A 23625-nucleotide genomic window follows, 5' to 3' on the forward strand; every position below is an offset into this window, starting at 1 on the left:
AGACATTTTTGGACGTAGAGTTTTGATCCACTGAAGGGGTTGTTTAGTATCACCAGGCAATGTCCTTTTTTTCAATGTCTGCTGAACTCCTAGTGTTGATATCCCTGGGATCTCAGTGTACGGGTTATTTATAGTCCAAATTCGGTCATTGTGAATGTCTTTTCAATGTCAAACGTAGACGTCCAAAAATGATTTATAAAACACATCGCTCCGATGTCACTTTGCACAGTGGGTTCTCATCGTTGGTTCCCTGGTAAATGCAGAATCAAATTTAAAATCCATCTCATAGAAGTTCTTGAATAATCAGGCCCCTCTCGTTTTTATAATGTTTCCTGTACAGAAACAGTATGTGTGAAGGAATGCAGAGTGATCAGTAGACATCTCTAAGATGTTGTGTGCTCTTGAGCTAAATAAAAAAGTGAGCAGCTGCATGGTGGATTTCAAGCAGAAATGTCCCCAGCTTCTCACAGACAGCTTGCACAATGTGCACATCAACAAAGACTTTCGAGCAGATAGTCAAGTTCATACATACACACTAGTACAAACGTCTCTTAGTCCTGCTACTGATCACAACCACATTCACTCCCTCTTACAAAGCTCTTCACAATACAACAGGATACCAGCCTCACTAAAATAACAATGAACTATATAATGCAAATGCTCTTTTAAACTTCTTAAACATATTTACTCCTTTTAAAAGGGATTCGAAGAATTTTTCTAAATAATTTATCCATCAGTACTTTACATTTTAACATGCCTTTCAACGTTTTTTTTTATTCTATTTTAACAAATTTTAAGAAATGACAGTTCTAACCTGGTTACAAAGAAATAAGTTGATTATTTAAAATAAATGAACCAGTTAAAGAAAAACAGGATAATTAAAATAACACACAAAAAAATCCCACATGTACTGAGTAAATCAATAGACTAACATATAATAAATTGTGTTTATTTATAAATAATCCATATTCATATGTATAACAGCAATGTTGATATTTGTAGTTGAAAAAAAAAATTTATTAACCATGTAAACTCCCTGCACCTGTCATAGACAACCACATGACGTCAAAAAACATTATCCAACCCAAAGTTCAAATGTTGAACATCATATAGATATCTAAGTTGGGTCATGGTTGGACGTCCAAATTGGTAGATCTCCAGAATTGGTCATGGACCAACAAATATAGACGTGATCTGCACGTCTATTCTGCTTCCCACTAAAGACTGGATGCCAGATCCAATGTTTAGTGAGAAGCAAAATAGTCATGTTCTAGTCCCTGTCAGTACTTTTGCTGGACATTTTGGATCAACTAGCGATTTAAGTCAGTGTTTACCAAATGTTACGACATTTTGGTAACAGCATGTTTCTAATTTTAGATATACTGGAAGAAATGGAATAAAGCAATCCTACTGTACATATTTGTTTAATATGGTATTGAAAAATATATCCTGGTCAAAAAAGAAGCCAAAAACATCATCATCAAGGTCTTTATTTTTTAAGATATTCCTGTAGTTTAACTAACTAGTGTTTGTTATCTGGCTTCATTGATAGATAAGGTTGGGAATCATCTGCATAGCAGTGAAAATGTATGCTATGCCTCTTGATGATACTGTCTAAGGGAAGCATGTGTAGTGTAAAAAGAACAGATCTTAGCACAGAACCCTGTGGAACTCCATAATTACCCTTAGTGTGTGAAGAGGACTCTCCATTTATATAAACATGTGGAGTCTAACAGATAGATATGATTCACCCCAGTTTAGCACAGTACCTTTAAAATCACCAGCATGCTCTAATTGCTATAATAAAATATGATGGTCAACAGTATCAAACATTGCACTGAGGTCTCTCAGGACAAGCTCAGTCCACTCTCAGGAAGATCATTTGTAACCTTCACTGATGTGGTTTCTGTATTGTGTTTGGAAACCTGAGTGAGACTCTTTGAATAAACCATTCCTCTGCAGATGACTGGTTAGCTGTTTTATAACTACTCTTTCAAGAATTTTGAGATAAAAGGGAGGTTGGAGATTGGCCTATATATAATTAGCTAAGACAGCTGGGTCAAGTGATGGTTTTTTAAGTAACGATACTGAGTGTGAAGTACCTTTGCTGTCAGATTACGATGCAATAAAATGGTTCTCTTTTACCATTATTTCCCAACATGCGGCATATGCAAGCATTATATTATCCCAAGAATAAAAACTGACAAAAGTTTGAATAAAATTCCAGGTATTCCAAAACAGGGTGCTTGAAAGCATATGCACCCTGACAAGGCTGTTAGAGTTCAGAGTTTTACATTTGTCTTTGAGTTTTTGTTTTCATTTACTGTTAACACTACAATGCACTAAAATTTCCTTGATTAGGTTTAGGCAAAGAAAATGGTTCAAATACACCATTTCAAAGGCTAAAATACTCCTTCCATCTGCAACAGGTTTTCCAGACTAATGCATCCCATAAAAGCCTTGACACCAGCCTCATTAACTGCCCCACTTGTCACAGCATCAGCACGTGACAGTCTGAGAGTAGAACTGGGTTGGATTTTATGGTAAAAACAAAAGTGGAATATAAACTCTAACAATAATACAGCCTTATTCAAGCAAGAACAGCCTCAATATACTCACCCCTAAAGATTATCTAGTTTCAAGCTTTTTCGTTCAAGTCCAGCAAGCCATTCTTTGTAGCACATAGGATTTTGTAGACTGGTAGAGTGGTATTGAGTGGTAAGCTGAGATCTCAAAATGATTTCACTCTTCTGTTATCATAGCAGACAAAGAAATTAAATATTGATTCCCGGTGTGGCACCACAGGCTGAAATTAACCATTCTCTCTGCTCTCTCTCATTCTTTTCCTCCCTGTTCACTTGCTTATTCTGTCTGTCCTCCCATTGCATCCCAATTTTTATACCTCCCTATCTTATTATTCCCTCTCTAAAGTACTCTCCTCTCATTCTGACTGTCTGTTTCCCTTTCCCCCTCTGACACTCTTTTAATGCACTGTGACTGCTTGTAATAGAGAAAAGCAGAGAAGCTGTACATGGCATGACTTTAAATCTTTTCCCTAGCTGATAGAATGATAGTGTGCCTCTCTATATAATTCCATATTGCGACTTAGTTCTTTTTTTCTACTGGGACTCAAAAACTTCACAGACCTTTAAAGTTCTGAGTAAATGCCATAACCTCAGGTCATCCAAAAATCTCAAAGTAGCCATGTATTTTTCTAAAACCTTAGTTTGATCAAAACAAGGCTAAGAGGTTTAGACAGATTGTCATCCAATGCAACAAACAGACAATACACAAAATGTTAAAATATATTTTTTCAGTACAGAGAGTGTAACATTGTAGCCAAAGTTGTACTCAAAGACTGTGCTTTTATGTAATGCAGATTGGGTCCCTTTAAAGTTCTCATGGTTAAATCCATTCTTTGTTATATCTGCAAATATTGTAATTAAAACACAATTAGATTATTGTATTCCAAATTCTGCTCACTACTTTGCATCTTTAGATCTATAGTGCTACCCCCTGTAAGGCTTTTAAGTGTCATGGGTGACCACTCATAAATGTAAAGACATTGTCTGTCAAATGCCATAAATTCAGTAATGCTAATGTGTTCTCTAATCAGGATTTTGTGCAAATCAAGTTCAAATGAAGTTCATTTCAATATCTTGCTCAGCAACACTGATCCATTATAATGCACAAACAGCAAAAAAGATTTGCAGACAGCTATATTTACACATCTACAGTTATAATGTGAATTTAACTTGATGAATGAAGAAAACAGTAAGATGTTCTCTGTGTAATCTGTACATTGGCTTCAAAATGTTCATAGAGTTTAATTAATACTTCAAGCATTGACATTATACATTGGAAAAGCATTGTTTGCAGAGCAGTTGAATGAACTACAGTTTATGTACATTAGAGCTTCTTCTATTGTCTCTGCTTCTATATCTATGCTGCAGCAGTGGGATGTTTGTCTCCTTTTTCTGGTTCTGAGCTATACAAGTTTAGACTGCAGTCATTATGACTTCAGGTTGAGTAAGATTTGACTCATATATCTGGTGACTTATGACTTAATTAGGTTATTTTAAAAATACCTAAAACCTGCTAGAGGCACATGATATGTAGTGTCAGTATTATGTAACATAATACATTTGAAACATTGCAATATTTTCTTTTAGGGCAAACAGTTTTATTCTATAATTACTAATTTTAGTTTGTGTTGCTTCACTCAGTCATTCAACAATGCTAAGCAGCTGGGATGATGGTACCTTACTCATGATGCTATCGGTCATGTAAAAAGAGTCAGACAACAGCCGCTTGTGTTGTCTGATTTGCTTTATATTTCGTTGCCAGGTTGTAGGCAATTAAACATATCCTGAATTTATGAAGTACTGCTGTTAGTCAGTGTTTGTATAGGGACACAGCTGAGCTGTGTAGCCAAAGACTTCCCACTAAATCTAGTTAATTTGTAAGAACACATCCATAGTTAGACGTAAATGTCAGTGTGTCAACTTTAATTGCAAGTATTTTTTTTTTTAAGGGAAAGACAAAATACATGTAGTCTAACCAACTTATTTTACTGAATGACATTTCAACTACAGATTTCATCCAACAGGTTAAACTGAAGACTGAACATATTCTTATATGTAATCATTATCTTCAGCTAGGCTAGTCTGCTTAATTCAACAGAGGAGTCGTCTCAGTGTGAAAAAAATCATATTGTAATAAGACTATATTGAAATAAAAACACATTTGTCAAATAATTTACCATGTCAGATATGCCATGACAATTTCAGCAGAGATCTTTCATGGGCCAGTCGTTATCACAAACAAAAATAGATTAGGCATGGACACTCTGGAATACATCCAGGTGTTTCAAATCAAACAAGATTGCAGATGTGGTCAAATTAGTCTCCCTTCTTACTGAAAATATCCAATAATCAATCATCTACACAGAGGTAGTTTTTTTTTAAGTGTCCATTTGTGCATTAGACTATTTAAGCTACTCCAATGGGCCACATATAAAACCTCCCCAGTGTTGCAGAATCAGTGACTTTCTTCAACTCCAGTGTAGAGACAGACTAGTTTCCCCTCAAGAGAGTCGCCAACCCTGCTTGGTGAATTTGTCGTCCTCCCTGCTTGGCATAGCAATAGCTCTCTGGGTTGACAGTTGCATTCAAAGGTAGTAAAGTGAGCATATCAGTGACCAGACTTAGACACGTAATTGACTGTAGGCTTGTCCAGCCTTATTTCTCTGGAAGAAGAAATGTTAGGTCTTATTACTTCATTTTAGTAAGGTATTTTTAACTAAGCAGCTATAAAAAAAAATACTGTCAAAAGATTCACTGCCAATCATTTATTTAACAAATGAATTCAACTGACCAATGGCCGGTCTGACCAGTCTTTCTGGCATTTCCTTTATAAGAAGAATCTGTCCAACAACACATATTTGTCCAGGCTTCTCAAGTAGTTTAACACGACCATGTTAAGATCTCAGTGCACATTGGCCTCATACATAGGGATGCTCTCCCAGTTTCCCAGCTTTTGCTGTAGTAGAGTCTATTTGTTTTCTGTTGATAAAGCTTAACTTTTTCTAAGTTTTCTTCCTTGACTGAGCCACAGGGACTGTCATTGCATGGAATAATTTCCTCCAAAACAAAGAAGAAATCTGAAATGGAGTGTTTTTTTAATCCAACAGCCTTCACATATAAACCTTTGCTTGAATTCTACACTAATACATGGCTTTCAATAAATGAAAAGCCAAATACTTAAGTCAATACTGTGATAACTGTGTCCTCTGTGTACAAGTTCGTTGTTATGATTCTCAATCAAGTTTTAAATTGTACACACATGAACAAGCATTCAGTCCCACCCTGTTAACTCCCACAATCAGCCGTAAGTAGGTAATGAAATGCCCTGCATGAATATTGATATTCATGTGGATGTTCTTGTCCTTCCAGTCTTTTTGTGGAAGTAAAAAAAGAAAAAAGTGTGTGATTAAAGGGAAATTTAATTGTGAGTCAAGGTTGGAGGTATTATTTACTGGCCTTCATTCAGCTGGAGTGGTGATGTGTCACAGCAGCAGTTAATGTTTAGAGAGCCACTGCCTTTAGAAAGAATAAAACAGAAAAGGTTGACAACATTGTGTCAATGGCAGTGGCGGGGATGATTGGACACCAGAACACTTTCCCCTTGACAGACCTTGATAAAAGGGAAACTCTAATTAAATGCAATGTGACAGAAGAACACAGTGACATCAGGCAGGCACAGAGGATATGGACAGTTGAGATAAGCCTCCAGTTGATTGACTGTTGCATTCTGTTTCCTTCCACTACCCACTTTAGTCTCGACAATTTCAGCAACAGCAGCTGTGTTGTTCTTTCAATTATGAGCAACGCCAGAAAGCAGTCAACCCAGGTGACAAGCCACATGTTAGTGGTGAACTGTGACAAAAGCTTGAATTGTGCAATTAGCCATAATAACACCCTCACCTCGTCCAGCCCCCATCTAAGCACTAAACTATACTTAGTAGAATTTACACTTGTACTTGAGAATTCTTATTAGTGTCAGTCTTGAAACTTTTTTTCATACCTGGCAAAGTGATTTAAATATACGTACAAAAAACTGAAGGACTTGTACATGTTCCTTTGTGTAAACAGGTTCCTGAGATATACAGAAATTTAATGGTCTTTAACTATGTGCTTCTAGTTATCATTTAAGTTACATTTTGAGTGAATGGGGTGCTAGCTGCCTTATTCAAATGGTGTACGTCAACAATATTAAGGCTCTATGGCTTAAGGACAGATTTTTTTTTAAAGTTTTAAGTGTTTTAAAGTGTTTTAAGTTCTGGCTTGTGTTATGTGCTATCTGAAAGTTTTTTAAATGATAATAGCAGTGGTGTGCAGTTATTGTTTTACATTAGTTGTAGAATTATGAATTATGGACTATATATTTTTTATTTAAAAAAAACATACTTGTAAATTATCCAAGAATAATCATATATGCAATTGTTCTTTTTCCCATTTTTTCACCATACCTAATATAAATATACAAATACAACCATTTTTCATCCTGTTTTCTTAGGATATCTTATCACAACTGTATCTGTGTTACAGTATAATCACCTCTGTTGATGAGCTAAGCATGTTTCTGGACATAAATCGCATGTAGAATATGTTTGCACTATATTTCTACATTGCAAAGTGTTTGGAGCTGGAAATCTTTTCTGGAATATAAACTGCCATTTCAGCTTGAACACCGATGGAAGACGGAGATAAAAGTTAGTTTTTCACTAAAAAATATCTAAATTCATATTAGTTTCATGGCTGAAGCTAATGACAACTGTCAGATATGGGTATATGTTTTGCTAAATACAATATTGTGCTTGGGGCCCTGATGATATGCGACTGTTATTGTAGATAATTGCACATTTCTAGCTTTGACACAGTTCACTACCACTAACATGTGGCTTGTCACCTGGTTTTATTGCTTTCCGTATTATTTGCTATTGAAAGAGAAGCAGCTGCTGTTACAATAATTGTAGAACATTGGTTAGTGGAAGGAAACCACTTGAGGAAAATTGTAAATAAGTTTGATTTAGTACCCTAATAAAGACAAGTCAAACATTATTATTCAGCGCCTGCAACCACATTGTAGTTTTAATGAGCTTAATAAAATGAGCTATGGTTTAAATACGCTTTTTTTTTCTTTTCTTTTTTGTTTTAGTAATCCAATATACACTCATCAAAAACTTTATTAGGTCCACCTGTTCAATGGCTTGTTTATGCAAATATCTAATCAGCCAATGGCAGCAACTAACTACTTTTAGGCATGTACACATGGTCAAAATGACCTACTGAAGTTCAAACCACGCATCAGGAAGAAAAGTGTTTTAAATTACTTTACATGTGACATCTTTGTTGGTGCCAGTCTGAGCGCTTCAGAACTTGCTCAACTGCTTGTGTTAGTCGTCATGATGGTAGGATCAGAATTTGAAGTAAATAACAGGAAAACATGGACCAATCATCGTATGAATGGTTCAAGCTTACGGTGGTGGTATGATGATTTATGGGATATTTATGGGTAGTAGTGTTTTTTATAAACATTACCAAAGCTGGTGTTTTGCATAAAACATATCCTGTATTGATGTATTATTTGTTCCACTAATGTGAGTGCATTGGGGTCATAAAAACTGCGTGTTTGGCACAGGTATACTTTTTTTTTTTTAAACTTAATTGTAGCAACTCTGAGAGGATTAATGACATTTGTTTTATTCTATACACTTTCATGTCCCAGTGACCATTTAAAGTGCACTTATTGCACTTTGCACATTTATTTAGTTGAGAGCCCAGTCTTGTTAGACAAAAAATATCTGCCTGGCATGTTACCAAAATGACTTCTGAGTGGCGAGACTTCCCTCTGAAGACTTTGCTGTCTCTCCTCTTAGTCTTTCCACCAATTAATTTTCTCTTCTCACTATGGTTTTATTCCCATTATTCTTTCCTCTTCTTTGTTAGAGGCAGTTGCTGAGTTGTATTCGTGGCGGAAACTGCCCTGGACCCAACGTCAGCTCACTGCAGTTGCCTGGAGATGTGGGTTTCTTTGCCAACCAATTGGCTGTGCCTACCATGGAGTTTGCCTTTGAACAGACTAGAGCAGAAGAGGTATGTCTAAACCAAAAGACCCAATTATTTTATTTCCATTTTTCTTGTGGCGCTCATTGCTTTGATTTTATGCCATGCTACGTTGTCCCTTGAGATCAGAGGAACTACCATAATACAAGGCACGGTCACACCTTGTCTTTTAGTTTCTGATAGTAAAAATTCCCTCATTAGAAGCAAAACTTGTCTTTGAGAAGGTACATTTACCTTTAACATACGACAGACACAAACTACTTAAAGTGCATGCTTTAATGTTTTAGCATGTGAAACAAAGTCTGTATGAATATATACCAGTTGTGTGACTGAAGTAATTACTTCATCCCAGCCTTAGTTTCACATAAATAATCTAATATATACAATATGCACTGAGACAATAATGGAAATTATTAAACCAAAAGGAGAAGAGTATTGTTTCAGTTTGTGTGAATTTTCTTTTAAAGAAAATCTAGTAAGGACCCCATCTGTCAAACTCTGTTAAATTGGAGTGGCAGTCAGAGGGAGATCTACCACAGGGCAGTTCATATATACAAAGAAAAAAAAGTGGACTGGATTTAAAATTAACAACTTTATTACATTACATGATTTACATTTTAAGACATTTTTCCAGCTATGTCACATGACCATATGTGGTACACTGTGATAACAACCATATGCAGCCCATATAGTGTCACTGCCAATATGAAGAACGTTTTCAAACTTAAGCAGAGTGCAGTATAGCTTGTCTCTTTTGTAAGGAACAAATGCACATCATAGTGCTCACAAATTATGCATGCCCCCATTTATTTCCATTAAAAATGCAGTATTGATGTTTGTTGCACAGCCTTGGGGTGGAAACACAGTGATTTAGCCTCAGCTTATCGGCCCACTCAAATTTGGAACTTCTGGCTAGGACGGCAACTTTGAGCTTAATTAGTGCGAGAGATCTTCATGATGTTTATCTGCCCTCAAGGTGCCTTTACAACCTGAAAATAATAGGTGGTGGAGAGTGAAATCTGCATCACTGGGTTTGTTTAGGAAAGACAAAACCTAAATTAAATTAAAAACTATCTGTAAACAAATCTGACTCTGTTAGGGAACACCCTATATCCATATATTAGTAACGGCTTAATAGCATTTGGATTGAACTCCAGCATTTAAAATCGGAGGGCAATAAAATTTCCTCTACTGCTTTATATCTTAACCGGGTCTCTGGGGAAGCTGAGACAGACAGAAGAACCTACACAGCTTCCATTTATAGTTAATTTCTCCACTTGTAGAAATGCTCAACATGTTTTAGAAACTGAATTTTCTCAAGACAGTTCCAAATTACTTTCAGATTGACTGTTCAGTCTGGAGAAGGAGAAAGACTATTCAGCAGCTAAGCTGCAAGTTCAATGGCATAGCAAACCATGGTTGATAGAGTCAGTGAGGATGATATAGCTTTTGGGGAAATAAGAGACTAATTAATAGTCAACTATTCACTGACTACAAATTTTTAAAAAACAACTGTATGTTATTTTTAGATTCAAGTATGTGTTTATCCCAGGTATATGTTCAAAAAGAAGAGAAACTGCTACTAACATTAGCACTAAATATGATTATAGCCAAATATTCTGTCCAATTAGAGTTAATATTTAGCTACTGTGTTGCTTTCCTGGGCTGCTTTGCAAGTAAATAAGATTCATTAGTGTTAATGGTGTTAGTGTTTTATTGATTGTTTAAATCTGGCTTTCGTATAAACCAGTGTCTGTATTGCCTGTGTTTTGTGTCATGTGTAGGCTGTGTGCAGGCAGGATAGGAGGAATGATGGACCCAAAATTGTAGACTCAAAACAAAGATTTATTACTAAATGACAAAAACAGGAAACTGGCTAAACTGGAAATACATAAACTAAACTGGCAGGCAGATGGACGGAACACACATCCTGGGATGGGATGTATTAAAGTATTCATATAAGGACATGGACATGGATTATATAAGAAAATGCAAAACTAATGTACATTTAATGGCATGCAATCATTTATACAGATCTTTTAAAAAAAAGATAGTTGCTGTGGGGGGCTTTCCCTAACTTAAACATAATGCTTCCACCCTGCAGCACCCATTTGAAACATGTTCCCACACTCGTTTTACCATATTCACTTTTTTTGCAGATGTCGGCATATTGAACAGTAACACGATTACAAAAAGTGGGAAACAGTACAACTTCTGCAAGCAACAAATGCTTAATGCACCTACATGTATTTTCAAGACATGCTGATTTAATATGCGGAATTTATATTTCCTTCTAATGGCCAATTTCTGCTTTCACAGCGTGACCACATCTTTAATAGTGTTCTCCCACGAGTAATTTTAAATAAATTCCTGTTCATATGGGACAGTTTAGCTTCCACACCCTCACACTGAAATGAATGGATATGTATTTTCTGAGAAGTAGTGCAAGCTGGAATAACAAGAGTTACATAATATTTGTTACAGAGATCTCATATGAAAAGCGATTTTCCTGCCACAGTAAAGTTTTGCAGGCTCTAACCGCCTATATTTCTCTGTAACCTTACTGTTGTTGCGCATATTTCCAACTCCCAAGCAGTTAAAACACCTGTGGAGTAGAGCAGGGCGATAAGGCCAAAAATATTTATCACGATATATATTTGAAAATTTGCGATTACGATATAACCAACGATATAATTGATGCGAGACAAAATACAACTCCACAACATTACTAGCGCAAAAAGACAACCTTCCATTTATTTTCACTTAAACAAGAAGCTGGTTTTTATGTACATTAAAGCTTTATAAAAATGTAACAGTGCAAATGCAAATTCCTTGCTGAAAGTTTAACCAAAAGGCATTTCCAGTAGAAATGGGCTGACATATCCTGAGCATAACTATGTAAAATATCCACTGAAGTTAAAAAGAGGTGCTTTGCAACATTAAACTGCAGTGTGCAGTACGTATTTTTCGGACCATAAGGTGCACGGGATTATAAGGCACATTAAGCGAAACAAAGCAGACAGATAAATCAAACTTTATTAAACTCATTCTTCTTGCTTCCTCCACTTCTGTACCATTGATTTATTAATGAATGAATTCTGCTCTATTCCCATGTTGTTGCAGTATATTAATGACTAACCTTGTATTGTGGATGGATTATCTCAGTTGTTCTCCTGACTGAAGTTTGGTCCGTTTACAGCATCCTGCCATGCGATTGCATTTGTCTCTAACTATCAGGAACTTTAACGTTAACTTTTATAAGTGGAAAAGTGTTAGTGTTCGTCCTCCAGCTTCACTGTTTATGTTATGCTAACATAGCTGTGTCGCTAGCGATCACGTAGCACATCATTATATACCAGCTAGCCCAACTTCAGTAACCCTACAAACGTGATAGCAGAGCTTTACGTTTGAATTTTTCCAGAAATCTCTGTCAGAACATGCTATATCATGCTTAGGTAACTAGCGAAACTAGCGAGCTAACTTCCGCTAGCTTCCTGCTAACTTCTAACTCCGTTAAATGTAATAAATTTTGTTTTCATGGATGCCTGGAAGTTAAACTTCATAGTTTCACCTGGTTAAGCAGCAATGCTGATCGTTTTATTAAAGATGAAAGAATTTAGACAGTTTTTAAATCTCAGTGATGCTGCAGTGTTCGTTTGACCTGAAGCATACGGAGTTTAGGACCCAGATTACTCCCAGATTTAAGAGCATCTTAGTCCGACAAATACGACAATAACGACGGCCGCTTGCATGTTCTGCAAAAAAATGTGCTTTGTCGTGTATCTGACGGACAAACACCAAACCAGTTCCACATCACTGAAGTTGCACCATTTTTACAAACCAATTCTGATTCACTCAACAATCGGCCATGTGCGTATGAAAACAAAGGCACTGCGCATGCGCGTTTTACTCATATTCTATCGCGATATTTCATTTTCCTAGCGTTGCCTAACATTATACCGGTATTACCGTGAACGGTATAATATGGCCCAGCCCTACTGTGGAGTTCACCCTAAATACAAGCACAAACAGGAGTCATTTAGATCTACTTCTAAGAACAAAAATGTATCCAAAATGTGTCACTCTGAGATGATAATACAAAATGAAATTTGTTGTTTACATTATAAATAACACATCTAACTGTGAAGGTAAAGGTCAAATATTCAGTAGGACAAAAGTACAGTTCAGTACAGCACAGTACAAAAGTAATACAGTTTATTATTTATATTCCATTGCATCTTCATTTTGCTGCTCAAAGGGCTTTTGATATCTGCAGGCATCCTTCATCAATTCAGTTCTACCTATATAACAGCAGTTGCCGTTCGCTTTACATCGTAAGATAAAGACGTCACTGTATTATATAGAGAAACTCTGAGAAAGAAGAAAAAGAAATTTTAATTGGAAAAAAATCTGAAACGGCCTCAGGGAGGGCGGCTAAATACTGCAACTGTTTAGAGTGGGGGGAAGCAAAGAGGAGAAACAAGAGCATAAAGATACGACAGTCAACATCAACAAAAATAGCAAGCTCTAAACCAGCTGTTATTACCGAGAGTTTGTAGGAAAAAGACCTGGAAACATTTATAGGGAGAGGAGACAATATGGAGAGTAAAAGAGGGGACACCATTAGACCTGGAAACAGAAGTTCACTCTGTATCAGCACTTGGGAACAGTGAGTTAAAAGCTGCTTTGTCAGTTTGGATTTTTCTCCTCAACAACAGTTTTGACAATCGAGGCCCAAAATGCCACAAAAAAAAAAAAAAAAAAACCCTTAGTGCACAGGAAATGTTTATCTCAAATTACCCTCGGTTATTTTTAACAATTGTAAATGTCATCTCTTTTCATTCTGTCAAACACTGTGTTAGTCATATCTCTTATTTTTCTCCCACACACTGAACACAGATTGTGTTCTGCTCTTAGGCTTTCCCACCATTACATATTATCAGTGTTGTCATGGTGAATGGCCCTGATTTTGAAGAGGTGGGAGTGAAGCTGTGATACGACCTGACTTTCACATTCTCTTCAGTCAGTTGTATTAAGAGCTAGCATTTCAACAAAGGTGGGGAGTTGCAGTAAGCATAAAAAACAAGCAGCTAAAAATATTAACTGATTACAGGGGGTTTAGTACATTTGGTATTAAAAGGTCAACAAAACATTTTTCAGGGATGCCCTGAATATAGCTCAAGTAAAAATGAGCAATTGTGTGCTTTCCATTTGTTTGGCCTAAAAATGTAAACATGTAACACAGGCCATACATTCAACCACAAACTTATAGGCTGTGTTTGGGGGGGAAAGTTTTGCTTTGTTTTGCTGTTTGGCTTCACTAGAGCTAATAAAGTATAGGGTTCACCGAATGATTCAATGGCCAATTTTCAATAGTGGAAAGGACCTAATTGTCATCGAAATGACAAATTTGATCTCAGCACTGGTTTTATGTCTGTTGGTACTGTACCATACCATGCCATAATCTCATCGTGCCCTTCTGATAACTGCAACAGTCCCTGTGCACGGTTTAGGAAAACATGTGATTGAGCATCAAGCCCATCTGCCATCCTTCCACATTCAGTGGAAAACCAGTTACATGCAAGTTCCTCATTGTTCATTCTGGCATCACCTCACCGCTAATGGCGGTGGACAGGTCTTGGCACAGGCATGCTTTCTCTGGAAGGAACACAACCTCATTCTTGCCCTAGCTGAGCTTTTAGCTGGTGCATTGACATCCCATCTGAGACTTTTGTCATGCAGTCAGTGATGCATGTCTCGACCCACATCAAGAGGGAAAGGGCAAGAATAGCGCATTGTCATGAACATGAAAGTAGCTGGAAGGTAAAATTCATTTCATATGCAATATAAAATGCTATATATGCAAGCTGCTTTTGTGCTGAAGTTTGTTATTTTCAAACCCTCTTTGATGACTAGAATTAATATTCAGTCTCATCACTGGCAATACAGTTACAATTATGTGTGTGATATGAATCAATGACATACCACAGGTAGGAGAAAAAAAAGACATATGTACGCATAAAAACTGAAATACTTCATGTTTCTTCTTTTTGAAAGATTATTAAGGCAAACATTGTTATTAATTTATGATGAGTACAAGTAGATGGTGTACTGTGTAGCTATTTGCTGATCCATGAAACCAAACAAAACTGTAAAACAAGAACAATAAAAAGGCAAAGAATTAATATCTATATATCTATATATCTTTTTCTATAGAAAAAGAAAATAATAGGCACTCACTTTTCTGTGTGTTTATGTATGTGTGAGACAGACAATGTTTGTGTTTTCCAGCTAAAAGCTTTAGAACAGTGAACCGAGTTGGGCGAAGATTACAAAGTATACAGGTGTGCATACTGGTCCCATAGTAGGCAATAAATCAAAGCAGGTACATATGGCTCCAACTGCGTGGGTGCATTTCTGAGAAACCTCTGCTTGGTTTCCAACTTTGTTCAATATTCCGAACAGGTCACTATACTGTGTGTGATCCACTGTGTTTGTAATTGCATTCATTCATCCTCATATGCTGAGCAAACAGAGTTCTGTGCTGGTAATGTGTTGGGGAAACAACCAGATGTTGTGCACCATTGCTGTGGTGTTCATGACAAAAGTGTGGCTCGCTGAACATTTGTTTTCTCATTTAACATCTGTTTTTCTTTCACTCTATGGTAGTTTTCATCTCTTTGCACTCACAGTGCTCCCTAAAACTTCCTTTTGTTATTCACCGCCTGCAATATTTTTACAATGTTTTTTAAAAAAACATTCGCGTGTTTTGTTTTATTTTGAAGTCTGAGTAGATTTAAACCTGTTTTATGTACAAAAACAGAGAAACATGTTCTGCTGTGAGAGAATGACGTGACTAAAGTTATTGAGATGAGCTATATAACACATTGTTTGAATAATTCATTGTTATGTAATGTAATACGCTCAAAAATCTCCCTCAGCATATTTTTCTTCACTGCCATGTGCAGAAATCTGGATGTAAAATACCATCCTGTTCGGGGCTACGCGTGGGAGTCATCTTTGACATGTGTCATCAGGCAGTTGCCTTGGCTTTGGGGACCTGGAAGAGAACTCAGACAGGCCACTGAGGTGTGAGAGGAATATCTGACATCCCCTCATCTCTGCAGATCATTGGTTCAGGGCTATAGTCAGGTTCAGGTGGGGAGAGCAAGAATTAATAGAGTCAGAAGGATCTTCATCTTGACTTTGGCATGTACTCTGTTTAGACCGGAGGCCATTACTGCAACTTTGTCCAGACAATTAGAGTCCTCCAAAAATGTAGGACAAGGGCTGCAGCATCTTCTGCCCTCCCACAATTTGTGACAGGAGTGGACTTGTGATAAACAGCAGTGCTGCCTAAATGATTTTTAGAGAGAGAGTTTTTGCAAAAACACTGGTATCAGGAAATCTATCTTCTGTAACAACCACAAATTATGCTTCTCTGGCTTCATCCTTAATTTATTTTCCCACTGCACCAGGAACAGCTATAATTATCTCATTGTACATTTTAACCTATGTGCGAGTACACACTTTATTGTTCAAATCCTGTAATACAAATCTTTTATTATGTTCGGGAAAGCAGCTGAAAATAATTGCTTTCATCATTTGACTCCTTCCCATTTTGACTCTGAAAATGAGCTCTTAATGGTAAAAAGCAAACACAGTTAATCAGCCTCTGTTGTATTGGCTTTGTTTTCTTTCACCTGCTTATTGTGCTTGTAGGTTTCCTGTCTGTTGGCGTAGTTGCAAAGGCAGTTTTTAATTGGACAGTTAGCCTTTGATGTCCTGTAATATCCTGCATTGTAAATGTAGCAGCTTTGCTAGAAGAAGAGCGAGAGTAAGAGCACACAATCCAAACAAAACAAAAGACATATTCCAGAATAGACCTTCGTTCTGGAGATAAAACACCACATGATCTAGATACATTAAAAAAAACCTAAATGAAATTCCAGTCTGGAAAGTAGGATGTGTATACATTAACACTAATTAGCTCTCATTTTTGCATCAGAAAACTATTTTCTTTCACTATATACTGTAGTGGATTAAATAAGTAAAGCTGACTAGCGGTATCTCAAAAAAGTATTAAAAACCAGTGGTTTCTACTCAAGCATTATATGCCATCATGGAACTTTATCGAACTTGACAGCAACAGCAAATCTTCACAAAGCTGCCAGAAAAGCCTACATTTTATTTGATGTCCTCTCAGTAAAAACGGATTCACGCGGGGAAAAAAGTTTTTTTGAAAACACTGAGTGAACTGCTATAATGTAACTTACTTACATTACTTATTTTTATTAACATTGCTCACTCATTGTCATTCCAGATTAACACGTTAGTTGCAATAGTTGCACAAACTCATAGATCTACAAATATATATATATTTGACTAGGGCTCCAAATGTATGTATTCTGATAGTATGCACATATAATATATAGTAGTTTATTCATTATCAGATAGAAGTTTCAGCTGCAACATTTCACAATTATTCTGTGTGAGCCATTGCTTGCAAGGAGCTTTTATTATCATAGTGTGATTAAGTTTTACCAAAGTATTTTGTCAGGAAAGCAAATAAGATACAGACTGTATTGCATACACATCAGTAAACATGTCATTTAATGCATATTTGACCAGATGCTTTGAAGTTTGCTCCAGTTTCATAACACCAGTTCTCCAGGAGCTCATTGAGGTTTGATTTATCATTGGTTCCAGCAGGAGAAATACCATTTTATTACAGCAATCTACAGTGACATTTGGTCCTTTTCAAATGGTATTCCTCATCCTGTACGTGTTGGTTGTAAAACACAGTAAGTGAAGTCTTGTTAAGTGGCAGTAGTACCTTTCAGTGCCTCCAACCTTCTTGGAAGTCTAAAGCTGATGGGGAGTGATAGAAGGATATTACATCTGCATCCAGCTCTCCCCTGCACAGCTGTCAGGCCCAAACTCCCCTTGGTGCTTCAAGTGGTGATGATACCAGGCAACAGTCATGCAAGCTAAAGCACACTAACACACACCAGTGTGCGTGTGTCTATTCAAATCTCCATCTGACACATCTTACATGAAGTAATTTTATTTGCAGCTTTGAAGATGGGAGTTACTGGTGGTGAGAGGACACGAATGAAGTCTGTAGGGTAGACATGAGAGACGGTGAGAGTGAGGAGAAGGAACAAGTTGGGGAAATGACATTGCAATTGTGATTTGTCAATAAACCCTTACCGTACTACATTTTAATATTGACCAAATTTACATATATTTCTTGCAGAGTCTCTAGAGTCTTCTATGCTAACTTTAGTGCACAGTACAAAAGAAAAAGGACTCTACCAAGAGCCTCCAAAAAATTGTGTAGAAGACTTTAAAGTTAGGCAAAACTTTTGCAGTTAAACTTAAAAATAAATAAAAAATATGACAGTGGCACAGTTCCTCACAGCAAGAAGGTCCTGGGTTCAAACCCACCATCTGGGGGCATTTCTGTGTGGCTTTTGTGTGTTCTCCCCATGTCTGTGGTTCCTTTCCAGGGGTGTCAGCTTTCTACCATAGACTAAAGACAGGCAGTTAGTAGGTTTAGGTTAATTAGTGATTCTAAAGATGTGAATGGCATCTGTCTCTCTGTGTTAGCCCTGTCATAGACTGGCAACCTGTCCAGGGTGTTACCTGCCTCTCATCCTATAGTTTATCCAGTTGAAGCCCCATGATCCTGTGATGGACATTTAAAAAAATATTCAGTTGTCCTCTGTGCACAGTTTTTGTCAGTAAACATTGAGTAGAGTTATCATTTAGCAAAACACTTGATAACACCTCAAGTACACAGCAGGATGCTTGTAAATCCGTTAGACAGTTGTTTGGTTTTCAGGCAGTGCACAGTACAGGGAGTGCAGAATTATTAGGCAAGTTGAATTTTTGAGGAATAATTTTATTATTGAACAACAACCATGTTCTCAATGAACCCAAAAAACTCATTAATATCAAAGCTGAATGTTTTTGGAAGTAGTTTTTAGTTTGTTTTTAGTTTTAGCTATTTTAGGGGGATATCTGTGTGTGCAGGTGACTATTACTGTGCATAATTATTAGGCAACTTAACAAAAAACAAATATATACCCATTTCAATTATTTATTTTTACCAGTGAAACCAATATAACATCTCCACATTCACAAATGTACATTTCTGACATTCAAAAACAAAACAAAAACAAATCAGCGACCAATATAGCCACCTTTCTTTGCAAGGACACTCAAAAGCCTGCCATCCATGGATTCTGTCAGTGTTTTGATCTGTTCACCATCAACATTGCGTGCAGCAGCAACCACAGCCTCCCAGACACTGTTCAGAGAGGTGTACTGTTTTCCCTCCTTGTAAATCTCACATTTGATGATGGACCACAGGTTCTCAATGGGGTTCAGATCAGGTGAAGAAGGTGGCCATGTCATTAGTTTTTCTTCTTTTATACCCTTTCTTGCCAGCCACGCTGTGGAGTACTTGGACGCGTGTGATGGAGCATTGTCCTGCATGAAAATCATGTTTTTCTTGAAGGATGCAGACTTCTTCCTGTACCACTGCTTGAAGAAGGTGTCTTCCAGAAACTGGCAGTAGGACTGGGAGTTGAGCTTGACTCCATCCTCAACCCGAAAAGGCCCCACAAGCTCATCTTTGATGATACCAGCCCAAACCAGTACTCCACCTCCACCTTGCTGGCGTCTGAGTCGGACTGGAGCTCTCTGCCCTTTACCAATCCAGCCACGGGCCCATCCATCTGGCCCATCAAGACTCACTCTCATTTCATCAGTCCATAAAACCTTAGAAAAATCAGTCTTGAGATATTTCTTGGCCCAGTCTTGACGTTTCAGCTTGTGTGTCTTGTTCAGTGGTGGTCGTCTTTCAGCCTTTCTTACCTTGGCCATGTCTCTGAGTATTGCACACCTTGTGCTTTTGGGCACTCCAGTGATGTTGCAGCTCTGAAATATGGCCAAACTGGTGGCAAGTGGCATCTTGGCAGCTGCACGCTTGACTTTTCTCAGTTCATGGGCAGTTATTTTGCGCCTTGGTTTTTCCACACGCTTCTTGCGACCCTGTTGACTATTTTGAATGAAACGCTTGATTGTTCGATGATCACGCTTCAGAAGCTTTGCAGTTTTGAGACTGCTGCATCCCTCTGCAAGATATCTCACTATTTTTGACTTTTCTGAGCCTGTCAAGTCCTTCTTTTGACCCATTTTGCCAAAGGAAAGGACGTTGCCTAATAATTATGCACACCTGATATAGGGTGTTGATGTCATTAGACCACACCCCTTCTCATTACAGAGATGCACATCACCTAATATGCTTAATTGGTAGTAGGCTTTCGAGCCTATACAGCTTGGAGTAAGACAACATGCATGAAGAGGATGATGTGGACAAAATACTCATTTGCCTAATAATTCTGCACTCCCTGTATCTAACTACACCTCCCAGAATGGGTTTAAAATTGGATGCTGCCTACCAGTGTTGGTCAAGTTACTTGAAAATAGTAATTAGTTACTAATTGCTGATTACTTCTCCAAGAAAGTAATCCAGTTACTTTACTGATTACTTATTTTCAAAAGTAATTTATTACTTAGTTAACTTTTTAAAACATCATACACGACCTGAATATGTAATAAAGCAAAAGACCTTTCAGTCCAATTCATTTTTGCTGCATAATTCATCATATAAATTAAAATTGTAATCAAATAAAAAAGTCTCTTTTTAAAACTTGTTTTATTCTTTTAACTTTATGCACATTGCATCGAGCAAAAATTAAATTATATGCAACAGCCTCTAACTGGAAGAAATTTGTTAAACATTTAAACCTTTTCTGCCTTTTCCAGCACATAAAATAAAAAAAAAAAAATTTTTTGATTACTTCCAAACTTTAAATGCTGCGTGGTCGTACTCTCTCCCGTACTCCATGTTATCCATTGTTGATCTAAACACGTCTGTTGCTGCCACAGACTCGTACGTTACTGACATGAGACGCTCTCACAAACAAAATCACAGTTTGGTAACGCAGCGTGCTTACGAGATAGTAACAGTAATCTAATTTTTTTTTTTTTTTTTTTTTGGACTAGCAATCTGTACTCGTTACTTGCAAAAAATAATCAGATTACAGTAAAGTGACAGAGTGAATGGGTTAAATGCATAGAGGAATTTCCCACAGGGATCAATAAAGTATACATTATTATTATAACTGAATAGAGAACTGAAGACTTACTGGTTTAACGCCAAACTTCCTACTCTGCAGTGCTTCAAACCCTGGGGCCCAGTAATGGTTTTGTTTGTTTGTTTTGTCACCTTCGCCCTACATGTCTTCCACTCCACAGGCTTCTTTACAACCGCTGGTCGTAACTAGAAACCGCTATTGCATTAGCCTAATTTTTAACTTTCCTCCTACATACTGTTGTAAATGGACTACTGGTTATACTCCCACTGGAACATTAAAATTTTAATGCTTTAAATATTTTTTATCTCCATATCTGTGTATTAGGAGTAAACTAAATTCTGCGTAAGCAGGCAATAAAACAAACTGTTGTAGTAGCTGACTCAGCAGGGCTGATTTATGAGAGGCTGTTTGCTCCAGTTACAATTACTGAGGAAGATCATCAGCTTTTTTCTGTAGGCCGAGCATTTTTATTTAGTTCTGCAAATACAGACTGTCCAGAAAACTGAAACCAATCTTTTCATGACACAGCAGTCTGTTTATGGAAGAGATTATTTATCGATATTTGGCTTTAATGGCCTCTATATCACTTAAAAGTGGAGACTGAAACATGAAAAGCTATTTTTTAAACCATCTCTTGCCTTGGTCAAGTGTTTTAAAAGTTCCTATGAAGTTGTACAACTGTGCAGAGCATGAAAGTTTGGTGTAATATCAAAGATGGGGTCAGAATATTGGGATTTTTTTCTTTCAACCTAGGACTTGTTTTGATATTGGATGTTCAGCGGTTTGTTTTGATATTGCACCGTCAGTGATGTTCAGCAGAGGGATGAACAGGTCTGTGTACAAAATAACTGATTGATCTGTGGTATGTGCTTCTGCATGATTTAGCCATATATGCCTAAATCATGTGGGAGGTGAGGCTGGTATCAAACTGAAATGTGCATCAGTGGAACACCACTTCCTGATGCACTGCTGTACAGTGCATTCGAAACTGATACATATTTTTTATACTGCACTAAATAGTGTCCTTAGAGATTTCTGAAAGCAGCCTGTAACAGCCTTGATAATTATGTTTATATTTAAACATGTTTAATGTTAAAATTACTTTATTTAATAATGATTTTAATAATAATATATTCCTAACTAACAAGGTCAAGTAAAAACAAATCTAGTTTCATGCTGTAAAAATATGTGTTGTACATGTGTGCTGTAGCACTCGAACTTTTTTCCTCTTTTCTTTTTTCCCAGTGGGGACCTCTCCCACGCTACAATGCGAAAGTAGTAGAACAAGCAGGCTGTATTAATGAACTTGAAATGCGTGCACTGCATTTCACATTCTCCAAAAAATTTACTACATAACTCCAGTACTGTACGCCAACAGGCCAACTTAAGCCACTGAACAAAACTCAGATATTTAGCATATTTTGTTTTCTTTCTTCCTTTCCTTCTTTCAAGAGTCAGAAATCTTGCTTAAGTTGGAGACTTTCAATGTTATTATTTTACATTTGATGCTTTAAAAAGCATTTACGGTGGTGGGATGTTTTTTTTTTTTTTCAGAAGTGAGTCATATGCACTAAATTGCCTCCCTATACTATGTTCATGAAAATAAAGCGACATGTCATCCATTGCAACAGTATGACTCAGCTATGTGTGTTTAATTGTGTTTAGACAACAGTGGAGTTCGTTGGCTCAGAGCATGATCCAGAGTACACGGTAAATTCTTATTCAACAGCTCGCATTTGTTGTTCTTTAGTTTTGTGGGATTTTTTTGGCCAGTTTTATGCTTTTATTCATAATTGCATATTTACAGCACATCTGATCCCATCTTTATGTAGCTTAGTGGTGCAAACAATTATAAACTGCACTGAAACTACTATCAATACCAGACTACTTAGGAACACAGCTTAACTTGACAAAATCTTTAAACATTACTATTGAAGACAAAGCTGAGGCTTCATCGTCCTACTAACCTAATACATATATAAACCCCCCCCCCAAACAAAGTTATACAGCGTAACAGTCTCATGTGTGAATCTTCGTGACTGACTGTGGTTCCAAAAGAATTACCAAATGTTTCATCAGGTTACAGTACTTACCCGGTTTTAAGCTTAATGTCTCAATGTACAGTTACTTATCAGCTTTGCTGAAATCTGGATTTGCCTTATCTGAAATCCCAAATACCTTTGATTCACAAAATGCTTATCATAAAAAGTGATAAGTAAAAGGCTCAGAAAGGTTAAAGTCATGGTAAGTCTCATATCCCCCTAAATCTTCTCCTTATCCACTCATTCATTTTGTGCATATCCACCCAGACACCAAGGTTTCCAGGGTTCTAAATAGTGCATTCATCGTAATGGTTGCATTCATATTTCCTTAAAGAATCATTATGATTCATTACCAGAAGGGTTTTTAACTAATAGCTAAAGTCACTCTTTCTATTAGATGAGATAACATCTTATTATAGATTTCTGACAAAACAGCATCATTCAGTCCATCAGGGAGAGAAATATGAGGTGTTACATGATCCAAATTAACAGTTCACCACAAAAGTCAAGAAAAAAAGTGACGCTACATCGACGCATCCCTTTAATTGATGGACAGAGAAACAAGTTAATTAAAAGTTAACTGTTGGTAATTAGCGAAAAGTGGTTAATAGAAAATTAGGCACTATTTGTTAGCTATTAATTATAGGATCTTCTAGCTGGTTCTTTATTAAATAATCATTATCTACCATAAAGTCCATAAAGGATTAGGAGTTAGGAAAGTATTAATGGACGATTCATTGACTTGAAGGTCATTTCTGATTCTTTCCCTACCTGATCTTCACGACC

At 36.9% G+C, this 23625-nt stretch overlaps 1 protein-coding gene across 1 annotated transcript in view; it reads left to right on the forward strand.

The window, feature by feature from the left end:
* Positions 1-23625, forward strand: part of LOC120738575 (inactive N-acetylated-alpha-linked acidic dipeptidase-like protein 2) — a 466433-nt gene that overhangs the window by 317886 nt on the left and 124922 nt on the right. Inside the window, exon 14 of the mRNA XM_040039869.1 lies at positions 8511-8657. Within this exon, the coding sequence (XP_039895803.1) occupies positions 8511-8657 (147 nt within the window). The remainder of the gene's footprint in view (positions 1-8510; positions 8658-23625) is intronic.

This window comes from Simochromis diagramma, unplaced genomic scaffold, assembly GCF_900408965.1.
Source record: "Simochromis diagramma unplaced genomic scaffold, fSimDia1.1 OVJJ01000026.1, whole genome shotgun sequence".
NCBI lineage: Eukaryota > Metazoa > Chordata > Actinopteri > Cichliformes > Cichlidae > Simochromis > Simochromis diagramma.